The sequence below is a fragment of the Mastigoproctus giganteus genome, chromosome 4, assembly GCF_048544385.1.
Source record: "Mastigoproctus giganteus isolate SK-2022 chromosome 4, ASM4854438v1, whole genome shotgun sequence".
Taxonomy (NCBI): Eukaryota; Metazoa; Arthropoda; class Arachnida; order Uropygi; family Thelyphonidae; genus Mastigoproctus; species Mastigoproctus giganteus.
In genome coordinates this window covers 192375761-192388301 of record NC_143578.1, presented here as the reverse complement: position 1 = coordinate 192388301, position 12541 = coordinate 192375761, and the positions used below count along the sequence as shown (strand labels likewise).

Here is a 12541-nt window from a genome sequence, read left to right as displayed (position 1 = left end):
AATCCAAGGAAGTGAAGCCAGTCGACATCGCTGGACAGTGCAGTGTCGAGTCAGTTTGGTGTGACATAAGCATTGGGAGATCAAAATTGAGAGTAGGAGTGTGCTATAGGCCTAATGACTCTGATGAGTATAATAAGAAACTGTTCGGAGAAATAGAGTGGGCCAGTAAATCAGAGAGTCTTATAATGGGGGATTTTAATTTCCCAGATATTGACTGGAATTTGGGGGCTGGTCACTCACACAGTAGCAAGGCTTTTGTGGATTTATTGGATGATTGCTTTCTACATCAGCATGTTCGGGAGGCAACTAGAGGGAGTAATACTCTTGATTTGATTATCAGTAGTGATTCTTCATGCATTAAGAATCTGCAGATAAATGAACCACTTGGTGGCAGTGATCACAGTGTGCTGAAGTGGGAGTTACTCAAAGAGGTAACTACCATTAGGGGTAAAGGGAAGGGGTATTGCTTTCGTAAAGGCGACTACAATGGACTGAGACAGTATTTAAATTCTATACAGTGGGATCAACTGATGATATTGCCAACAGCAAATTCAAAATGGGAAGCATTCAAAGAACTTATCGTGGAAGCTACTAGGCTTTACATACCAACTAAGAAATATTGTTCAAGGTTTAGGCCTAAATGGTTGTCAGATGAACTAATGAGGCATATGGCAGAGAAGAAAAATGCATGGGATACATACAAATTAACACGTGACACGGACGCCTATGATAGATACAAGTTGATCTGTAACCAAGTTACAAAGGAGGTTAGGCAGGCGAAGGCAGATTACGAGAGATCCTTGGCAAGGGATGCGAAGAAAAACAGCAAAGAGTTCTTTACTTATGTAAACTCTAGAAGGAAGGGGATGATTCAGATTGGTCCACTTGAGATCGATGGGTCAACTGTTGATGACCCTGCTCGGGTAGCTAACAAACTAAATGAATATTTTGCATCGACATTCACACATGAGGAGTTATTCAGCGAGGGGAATGCCAGAGGTGTATTCAACTCTAGCAGTAAGCTAGAGAATCTTGTAATAACTGAGAGCAAAGTGGAGGAGAAATTGTTGAAGATAAACACAAGAAAGGCACCTGGGGTGGATGGGATCTATCCAGTTATATTAAAGGAGGCAGCAAAGGAGGTAAGCAAACCCTTAGCCATAATTATGAGAGCTTCCTTGGACTCAGGGGAGGTACCCATTGACTGGAGATGTGCAAATGTGACCCCAATTCACAAAGGGGGATCAAAGGCTGACACAAGTAATTATAGACCTGTGAGTTTAACTTCTGTTCCCGGAAAATTAATGGAGGCACTGGTGAAAGAAGCACTGCAGGATCATCTAGACAAGACTTCAGTTATAGCTAGGACACAGCATGGTTTTGTTAAGGGGAAGTCTTGCCTGACCAATTTGATTGGATACTAGGATGCAGTCACAAAAGAACTGGATGCAGGGAATAACTTTGATATTATATACTTGGATCTTAGAAAGGCTTTTGATACTGTTGCACATGGAAGACTGCTGCACAAATTGGAGCAGTGTGGCATTGGAGGCAAGTTGCTGCTATGGATAAAGGGGTGGTTGAGGGGGAGAAGACAGAGAGTGGTAATCAATGGACACTGCTCATTGTGGACTAATGTTATTAGTGGAGTCCCTCAGGGTTCAGTATTGGGGCCTTTATTGTTTTCTGTATTTATAAATGATATTGATGATGGTATATCAGGCTTAATGTCCAAGTTTGCAGACGATACGAAGGTTGGCAGGGTTGTCAAGGACACTACTGACACTATGCTGCTGCAACAGGATTTGGAAAGGTTGAGCAGATGGGCTTCGAGGTGGCAAATGAAGTTTAACATTGACAAATGTAAAGTACTACATATGGGAAACAGCAACCCCAGAGCAACGTATCAACTCTGTGGTACTACACTGACAGTGGTAGAGAATGAAAGGGACCTGGGGGTGGTGGTGCAGGCAGATAAGAAGTTCTCTGAGCAGTGCAGACGAGCTGCAAGAGTAGCTCATGGTGTATTGTCAATGATATATAGGAATTTTTCTAGCAGGGATAAGGAGGTGATTATTCCCTTGTATAAGGCAATGGTCAGGCCACACCTAGAGTACTGTATACAGGCCTGGAGGCCTCATTTCAGGAAGGATGTAGAGCTGCTGGAACGAGTACAGAGAAGGGCAACTAGATTGGTGAATGGGACAAAGGGGTTCTCTTACGAAGAAAGGCTTAAGTTTTGCAAATTACAGTGTCTGGAAACTAGGCACCAGCGGGGTGATCTGATAGAGGTGTACAAAGCCTTGAATGGTTTGAGCATGCTCAATGCTGATGAGATTCTTCCTCTAGCTCAGAAAAATCACCTGAGAGGGCATAAATTCAAATTGAGGAAAGACAGATGTAGGATAGATGTGCGGAAATTTGCCTTTAGCCAGCGGGTGGTTGGTGGGTGGAACAGACTTCCATCCCTTGTCGTGGAAGTTGATAGCCTAAATAAGTTTAAGGCTCAGCTGGACAGGTATTTCGAACGAACAGAGGGGTGAAGTGGAAGTGGTTATTTTTATTTATTTATGTTACTTTTTTTTTTTTTTTTTTTTTTTTTGGCTGATGCTGCATAAGCTTGCTTTCTTGCATCAAATGCCTCTACTAATGCTAATTGTTCGTAACCAAAGGAAGCTCATCTCCATCCAGCGTAATATCCTTCTCACTATCACCCATGCCTGCTGCACAGTAAGCAACCCAGTGCTCCAAGTCTTGCCAGGAGTTCTCCCTCTGGATCTGCAGATAATTCGCAAAGGCGTGCACTACCGGCTCGCAAAGGGACTCCCTACCACCATCCTGGATTTCACTACAAACCCAGCAAACACCATCAAAGAAGAAAAAAAGCACCTTGCAGTCTACCTTCTTAACGCCTGGCAAAACAGATGGAATACCACCCCCAAAGGTTCCATTACTAAAAAATTCTTACCTGAAATAGCCCAGGGTTATATACCACTTTCCTGATTACCGGCCATGGATCCATAAATCATAAACTTGCCTCTATGAACATCGTGGATGACCCTGTCTTTGGGGTGAAAACGAAGACTGGGATCACCTATTCTATGTTTGCCCGGTCTACGAGGACCTGCAAACGTTGCTCATATCAAAAATACACGCCTTGCCTCGAGGAAATGAACATTTTCTGATCAATGAGGAAGACCAGTACCACGCTTTCTCTGCCTTCGCCCACGATCTCTTCACTAGAAGAAGATCACTGGTACAACGTCCTGGAACTGATGCACATTGATCAACACCCTTTTCTCATATACTGAACATCTTCACCTAGATTGTGACCACTTCTAGCTACTGGACTTGACACTCAGGTCGCTTGAATTGTTTCATCCGTCTCTCTTGATACGTGATTGTCTTCCCACCCTCTCGAGGGGCCTCTTCTTCCACTTCCGCTTAGGTGAGAGAATTCCCACCCAACCTGTGGAGGATGCCTTCCCTTACATCCTCCGTCGCTCTGTCTATACCTCCTTTCCTTTACCCTCTCCAGTACATCCTGTACTCCCTGTACCCTATTATTTTATTTTATTTATTTAAAAAAAATTTTTTTTTTTTACTTGGTCTCTTTCCAGGAAGCTCAGGTGACCTGGAGGAGACTATGGGCAGCCTGGCTACCTCCTAGTGGTGTGTGTGGGCAACGTGGGGTCCCATCAGGGGCCCTGCAGCCAAAAGCCAGGACACCCAACAGAACCCAGCATAATACTTCGTTTACAACACAAAAAATTTTTCTGGCTTTCACAGTGATATTGTTTGTTTCCAAGGAGTATATATGGCGCAGATGTGGGAAACCACTGGAGGCGCCTTTCCCCCAACACTATGCACACTATGTCTCCCATTGCACATGATAGGTATCCCAAGGAAGTGATCACTTCTATACAGATTTTCTTCTACCTCTCATGTACACAGAGGGAGGAGAGAAGGGGAGAAGACAGAGACCCCTAGGTAAGGGGGATGCAATTGTTTAATCAGATCATCAAGATCTGAATCTTTCCCAGGTAGCATGTAAATAGAGAAAATAGCTACTTAAGCTCTATACAAACTTCAATACAGCCTATGCCACTTGCCAACACCTCTATGTTGGTGGTGGCAAGTGGCATAGGCTGACAGTTACTTACAAGATGGTGACCCCTCTATGGGGAGACCCATCCCAACTTTGTCCTTTTGGATAAGTGAATAATGATGGCAAGGAAGAGACCTCATATGCTTGATGGTATTGCCATTTTTATGAACTTCATGGCAATTCTACTATAAGAATTTGAATTTGGTCATAATTTGTATTTGTTCAATCAGTCTGTGGGCTTTCAAAGGGGTACAGAGGTTTGTGTTCTCAGACTTGGGGATGTTGTCCAGTATCTATTCTATCCAAAAAGTTTCAAGACAATCTTCTGTTTCCCCCACCTCTAATATCCATTTGCTCTTGAAGTTGAGGTGGGGTGGTTTTGATTGCTTTTCCTTGCCCCTCACTTTTGGCAGAGCTGGTGCAATGGGAGATGTTGATATAGGTGTGGCAGCTGACTGACTATTTTGAGTTGGTTTTGACAGTCAGTAAATCGTGGACAAGAAAAATAAATGACCGATAGTGGTATAGTCATCTCTGTTCGTCATATACCCAGATAACTTTCCAGAAACCTGGGTGTATGATGGCTCACCACTTACTGATTAGATGTATTTTCTGGCTCTATTAATTGAAAATAAAACTAAATGTTTAGTTTTAATTTCAGTTTCTGAATTTCTTTCTTTTCCTTCCATTGCTGGCATGCTTGAGAGTGTACCATTTGCTCTCATTGGCAATTTGTACAAATTGCCTTCTGAGTTGGACATTCCTTGCATTCGGGGTCTTTGGCACCACATCAAGCATGGACAGGGATGGCACAACAAGCTACTTATGAGCAGCCACAATTTTAGCATTTGCAACACCTCAGTGGAGTTGGGATGCCTTCGTAGCCAGGTGGGCAGGAGCAGCAGTGCGTAGCACATGCTTCTTGATTAGACTGGGGTTCAGTCCCATGACCACCAAATACGGAGGATGCAGGAAGGTCAGGGAATGACCACCGCATATCCCCGGAGCAATATGGCCTTAGTTGCCAATGCTCCTAAAAACCAAATAACAAACAAACAAACAAACAGTGGAGTTGGATTGTAAATTCTTACTGGGCAGTTTAAGTAGCCTGCCCTGATGGAACTTTGAGGCTGTGGCATGTTAAATTTAAGGATGAGAACGAGCAGGAATGAGATTCTCTTGGCTGATGCTGCATAAGCGCATACGCTTGCTTTCTTGCATCATATGCCACTATTACTACTACTACGATCAAAATCTGTGAAAAGGCTGCATTCTGTCAACCTTCTAATCCTTTCTGGATGAAGAAGGGTGATATATTTCCATCTGCCTTTTCTGTGAAATGGAGAATAAGTATGGTAAAGTTATGGCAATTATGGATCTTTTGGTAGATATTGTAGTATCATCTGATCAATTAGGTAGGAGAAATGTTGAGGTGCCAGAAGGGAAAAAAAAAAAAAAGGATTTAAACTCATGGGTATAAAAAGAAAGTTTATATGACCTATAAAACACCACAGGGTCTATGGGGAAGCCCACTTGTGAAGTAGCAGGTACTACATATGAGAATGGTATGCCAAGTTTGCTTAAAGCATCATACCTATATTACATGACCAAACTGAAGGAGACCTAGAGGAATACACTTAACCCCCATCAGTAAAAACCACCTACCAATCGATCCCAGTTGGACTGGTCCAGAACCTCCTGTTTTGCAAAAATGCAATTATGGAACTAGTCAAGTGTTTTTACCATGACCATACTCTTTAACAAAATTAAGAAAAATTCAGATTTTAATGCAGTTTTGCTATTACTTTACTGTTATTTTTCTTTTACGGAGAAAAATGGTGTTTTTTGTACAACAAAACGGAGAAAGTCTACAGTACCAAATCGAGCCCATCAGGATCACCCTTTCCAGCTTTCCACAGGTTGCAGCACATGGCTGCATATGCTGGATTCCAGTGATGTAAGATGTCAATGTTGACGGTACTTCATAGCTGAAAAGAAGAGCAAGGTTGACAAAAATAAAATAAAATAAATAAATAATAATAATAATAAAAAAAAAAAAATCACTGAAAAATATAAACAAGTTAGTTAATGTACACAGTGAATTACATTTCAGGTACATTAGCAAATAGTAATAATACACGATTTATATATATTAGATAAAAGCAACTTTTATACATGAACTGGGAATATTTTATTTCTGCCCATCTGCCACACTGCCCATTCATTCCTGGCAAGCACACAGCAACAATACCCAGTGAATCAGCTACAATGTATGGTACTGCCCATTCATTCCTGGCAAGCACACAGCAACAATACCCAGTGAATCAGCTACAATGTATGGTATGTGGATAGCCTATGAGATGTGTATGAAAAAAATAATAATAAATAATAATAATAAAAATAAATAAAAAACGATAATATTTTTTTGATTTCTATTGGTCCAATCTTAATGAAATTGGGGATGGCTTGGCAATTCTTTCTACAAGAACCAAATATAAAATTTTATGAAAATCCAATGGAAGCAGAATTATTACACGTGAACAGACAGACAAAGAAATAACAGCTGAATTTCTACTAGTCAGATTTTAATCAAATTTGGAACAGCTCAACATATCTTTCTAAAAGAGCAAAATATACAAATTTTATGAAAATCTATCCACAGTCAAGTTACATATTGATGGACATGGTGAATACAATGCATATGCTGAAGTAGTGAAAATCTAAAAACAATCATTATTCATTATAAGAGGGGAAAAAATTAATACTTAAAAAGCATTACACACAATTTTCAATTTTATTTATGTACTTTTCAATTTTTAGAAATATCCAAATTCCCAAAAAACTTACTTTTGTGGGTCACTGTCCAGAAACTCATTTATGAAAGGGTTAAATAAAACAATTATTTAAGCAAAAAGTTAACTTAGAAACAAAAGTAGATGGAATGTTACCTGCTGGAAGGCTGCATTATACTGGCTTTGCTTCAGAAGTTGCATAACATATTGCTGCTGTATTTGTGGATCTACTGATTGAGGAATAGGGGTTACAGTCCGAGATCTCAGTGTACTGAATGATACATTGTGTTCTCTCACAAGAGACTGCATTTCTTCTTGAATAAGTGTTTTTACTTTGCTCAAAAGTTGGTCTTCATGACTAAACAATGAGACAGAATTCTCAGTAAGCATATTTTGTGATAAAAAAAAACCAGAAAGAAATTGGGGAAATAAGATATAAATTAAAATAAGCATTGTATTAAATCATGATTAATCAAGCTATCATTTTTTAGTAGGAATTTGATCTACGAAAAATCTTTTATTTTACTTTTCACATTACCTTCCTGGTCTTTGGCATTAACAGAGGCATATGATGCAAAAAGCAAGCTTATATGGCATCAGCCAAAAAAAAAAAAAAAAAAATTACTTCCCTTTTCATCCAACCATTTGTTCCAAAAGCTTGTCTAGTTCTTCTTTGAATTTATTTATACTATCAACTTCAATGATGACAGATGGAAGTTTGTTCCAGCAGTCAACCACCAGCTGGCTAAATGCAAATTTTCGCACATCTATTCTACAACTCTCTTTCTTCAATTTGAATTTATTCCCCCTCAGGTGCATAATCTGAGCATGCTCAAACCATTCAAGGCCTTATACACCTCAATCAGATCACCTCGCAGGTCCTAGTCTCCAGATGCTGTAATTTGCAAAACTTAGGACTTTCTTGGTAAGAGCAACCCTTTGTTCACTTCACCAATCTCGCTGCCCTTCTCTGTACTCATTCGAGCAGCTATACATCCTAAAATGAGGCCTCCAGACCTGTATGCAGTACTCAAGGTGTCGCCTGACCATTGCCTTATACAAGGGGAATTTTGCCCTACTGGCAAAATTCCTATATATCGGGGATATATAGGAATTTTGCCAGCATATATAGGAATATATAGGAATTTATATAGGAATTTATATACGAATTTTAAAGATATATAAAAAATAGATTAGTCAAAATCTAAATGTTATTATTATTATGTGCCCCACAGCATACACTTATTACAAATCCATTGAACCATGTGACTACGCTTGTTGTCGCACAGCCGCTAGGCTTGTCTAGCAAACTTTCATGCAGTTACATTGTGGAGAGCATAGTGTATGTGTCGAATTCTTATTTAGCTTACTTAATATTAATAACTGGACAGCAATTATATGTTAATTTAATACCCTTTAATTTAAATGAATAGTACTAAAAGGGTAAAACGTATCATTTTCATCAAGAGTGGGAACTAGAATACTTTTTTGAAATGATAAAAGAAAAATTGTTGTTTGATTTGCAATGCTTCTGTGGCTATATCCAAAAAATGAAATTTAGAAATGCACTCCAACGCACTCCATGGTAAATACCAGTCAGATTTTCCGCCTAATAGTGACCTTAGAAAAAATAAATTAAAAGAACTTAAATCCAGATTATTTGCGCAACAAAATTTCTTCATGACACCTAATTTAAAATCTAAAGCAGTAACTGTAACATCATTTAAAGTGAGTCATCTTGCAAAAAAATGCAAACCATTTTCTGATGGTCAATTCATCAAAGACACATTTTTAGAAATAACAGATTCTCTTTTTGAAAATTTTAAGACCAAAAATGAAATTAAAAGTGCTCTTCAAGATCTGCAATTATCTCAAAATACTGTGATACGACGCATCGAAAAAATGAGTGAAAATGTGAGCAAACAATTGAATGCTCATATTGCTAATTGTGTGTCCTTTTCTTTACAACTGGATGAATCTACAGACGTCAATGATACAGCTCAATTGCTCATTTTTATTCGCATGGTTTTGATGATTCTTCCAGTAGAGAAGAAATGCTGGGTATGGTTTCATTAAAAGAAAGAACTAGAGGTCTTGATATATTTAATGTATCAAGATTAAATTAGTTTTTTAATATACCGTTTAATGCCCTTCAAAAGTTGAAGGGCAATGAAGGGTATATTAAAAACAGTGCAAGTAAGGTCAGAAAAATAGTGGGGAGGGGTATTGTACTTGAAGTAGACAGTGAAAAAGACTTAGATGAAATAAAGAAAAACAAAAGAATTAAATGCCTTGGAGTGACCTTCTTGAGACTAAAGCAGCCAAAGCCCAAGGTAATCATCTATGATATTGATATGATAGTAAACAAGAGGAACTACTGATAGTATATGACAGAAATCTTAGTCACACGGATATTAGCAAGGTGGACATGGAATGTCAGGTGCTGGTAAGTGTGAACAAATCAGATAGATAGAAACTTGGTTTTAGAGGTCTTTGGTTGTATTTATAGCTATTTACTGAAGCAAGGCAGAATTTATGTTGGAATGATGTCATACAATTTGAATGTGTTTCATCTTGTTACAATATGCTTACCACTGCCAATCATATGGACATAATGCCAGGACTTGTAAGAGACATGAACCAGTCTGCAGTCATTGTGGTAAAGGGTGCCACAATTATCGTTGTTGTCAAGATAAGCATAACAAACCAGCGTGTGCAAACTGCTTGCATCAAGGCCATAAGGCAGAACATTCAGTGCAGGAAAAATGCAGTCCAGAATGATTGAGTATGTCTTTTAATAATAAAATGGACTTATCTCTTTCATATAATGGCATTAAGAACTGATGTAAATGGCTATCACCAGTACTGCGAAACAGATGAGGAACAAAATACTCACGCTGATATTGCAGAATTTCATGACAATCGGAATGCACTGTTGATAGTTCATTTAAATGGACAAAGATCAAGGTCTTTTGCTGACCAGCTGTGCGTAGCTTGTAACAGCAAAATGGAAGAATAATTGGATTTCCACTATCTGCAAGGGTAGTCAGTTGTGGTAAACCATAACTCCAAAGCATGATTGTAGTCTGCAATCAATCTCACTGTGACAGTGATGCACCAGTTTTGTACTCCATATGGGGTTTGCGCTTGCGCAGAGATGGAAGGCCATAAATTCTATTTGGTCTCAATGATCTTAAATTATAGGTGAAAACCTCATACCATTTTTAGTAGGAGTGTTAATCTCTCAACACTCAATCGCGAATGATTATAGTATGAACTTACTCCCCCATGCATAGTCATAAATAATGGTCCTTGTGGTTGTCACAGACATTCTCTCAGATAGGCCAGACAAGCTGTACATGCTACCTGGGAATCTAAAACACTTATGGAACTGATATTCGGGTGACATTCAAGTCAAGTAGACTCAATTTCGGCGAAGTCCGGACGGTCTGTGACAGCCAAATCCTCTGCTTGCACATTCACAATGGTGGGACCATTAGTAATCTTGGGTATAACCTCCATGCACAACCACACTGGGTGACTACCCAGGTACGAACCAACGTAAGCAGCGGTCGAGGTGTGGTGACCACACCACATGGAGGGATGCCATTTCTCTGTGTTACCAGGCAATATTAGGTGGTAGACGACTCTCATCAACTGGTGCAATACCACCACTTTGCTCATTGGAGGCTTGAAGTAGTGGAACCCATGTTTAGTCTCCAGAGCTAAGTTCCGGTCAACCCTTCCCCATCTCTTCCATCATGCAGTATGACTGACGACTTTTGAGGTTATGATGAACATCATGGCGAAATCCAATCTTTCTTACATTTCAAGGGTACAGCTCTAAAACGGTGTTCGCAGGCCGGCCGCTAGTTAGTACACTGGACTGAACCTATTGGTAACTCTTTAGGAAGCTTCCGGATCAGATAGTGTATAATCTTGCTACTTCTACTCTGCCAGACGGTGACCGGAGGGAGTCCGAGTAGTGTGTATGTGGGGGGCATTGTCGAGGCCACATTATGTCAAAGATCTGGGTATATTCTTGCCATGTGTATGACATATCCAAAAATTTCACTTCATACAGCATGTCCCCCCACTTTTTGTTACTATTGAATACACCATGAATTGTCAAACTAATAGAGTAAGCTTATCTGCGAAAAGATCTAAACCTTCCAAACACTTCCTAGTTCATTTCACATATATACGTGGTCTTAATTCTAATCTCAACAATGTCCATTTCCACTTGCAGTCTGCCAAACCCAATGTATTTTGTCTGACAGAATCTCAGTTATCAGTTGATTCAACTACTGCTCATCTCAGTTATCCCAATTATTTGCTGTATGATTCCTTTCGCCTCAAAGGTGGTACTTGTGCATATGTCTATTCCGATATTCCCTATCAGAGACTTGGTAATTTGGAATCCCCTCTTTTTGATCTTCTCTGGCTTAAAATCTCTCCACATCATTCTATCAAATTCATCTGTTGTCTCAACCGTTCTCCTAACTCCACTAATCACTTGGAGTTCTTTGACTTTCTCCAGTCCAACTTTTGTAACAGTGAGGTAATTTTCCTTGGTGATTTTAATGTTCACAACTCCAGCTGGCTTCCGTTTTCTAGTCGCACCAATCCAGCTAGTCGATATGCTGAGGCTTTTGCAATTTTTAATGACCTTGCACAGATTGTTCATTTACCTATCGGACAATCCCAACCATACAGCCAACACACTTGATCTTTTTCTCACAAACAACCCTTCTAAGTACACGGTAGAAGTACTTTAGGTACCTCAGATCACAACTTGGTGATTGGCTCTTCTCCTGTGGAGCCTTTATCTCACGGCTATTCCCAACCTCGTATTGTTTGGCATTATAAGAATGCAAAATGGAATAACCTGCAAGATTTCTTTTCTTCTTTTCCTTGGTCAGATTACTGTTTTAAAACTTCTGATATCAACGTTTGCTCAGATCGAGTCAGTGAAATTATTCTTGTAGGAATGGAATCCTTTATTCCATACTCCACTTTAAAATCTCGTCCTTTATCTAAACCTTGGTTTTCCAATAAATGTGCTATGGCTGTCAAGAGAAGAATGCTGCATAATGTAATTGGCTTGTTTCCAATTCTTCATGTTTCATTTTCTGGCTACACCAGAGCTTGCAACAATTGTAAAGCGGTCATTAATCAGTCCAAACTAGATTTTGAACAGGCTAAGAGTACAAAACTTGCTTCTTGCCCTAATGGTAGCCGAGCATTTTGGTCTCTTGTCAAAGCTAATGGCCGCAGCTTTTGCCCATCTCTGTCAAAACCAGATGGTTCTGTTGTCACTTCAGCAAATGATAAAGTGGACCTGCTAGCATTCCATTTTTCTTCCAACCGCTGTATTAATGATCTTGATCAGAAGGATTTCTCGATGCTAAGAAAGCTCAAGGTCCTGATGGTATTTCTCCACTTGCTCTCAAAACCTGTGCTTCTGAACTTAATTCTGTTCTTTGCCACCTTTTTTCACTTTCTTATTCCAAAGGTGTTTTTCTTTCTGCTTGGAAATTTGCTCATATCCAGCCAGTTGCTAAAAAGGGTGACAAGTCCCTCCCATCCAATTACCGTCCCATTGCAATTACTTCTACTCTTTCTAAAGTAACGGAGAAAT

The 12541-nt window shown here is 39.5% G+C and overlaps 1 protein-coding gene across 1 annotated transcript in view; it reads right to left on the bottom strand.

The window, feature by feature from the left end:
- Ge-1 (Enhancer of mRNA-decapping protein 4 homolog Ge-1) overlaps positions 1-12541 on the bottom strand; it is a 527075-nt gene that overhangs the window by 37830 nt on the left and 476704 nt on the right. Inside the window, exon 24 of the mRNA XM_090372439.1 lies at positions 7057-7258. Within this exon, the coding sequence (XP_090228565.1) occupies positions 7057-7258 (202 nt within the window). The remainder of the gene's footprint in view (positions 1-7056; positions 7259-12541) is intronic.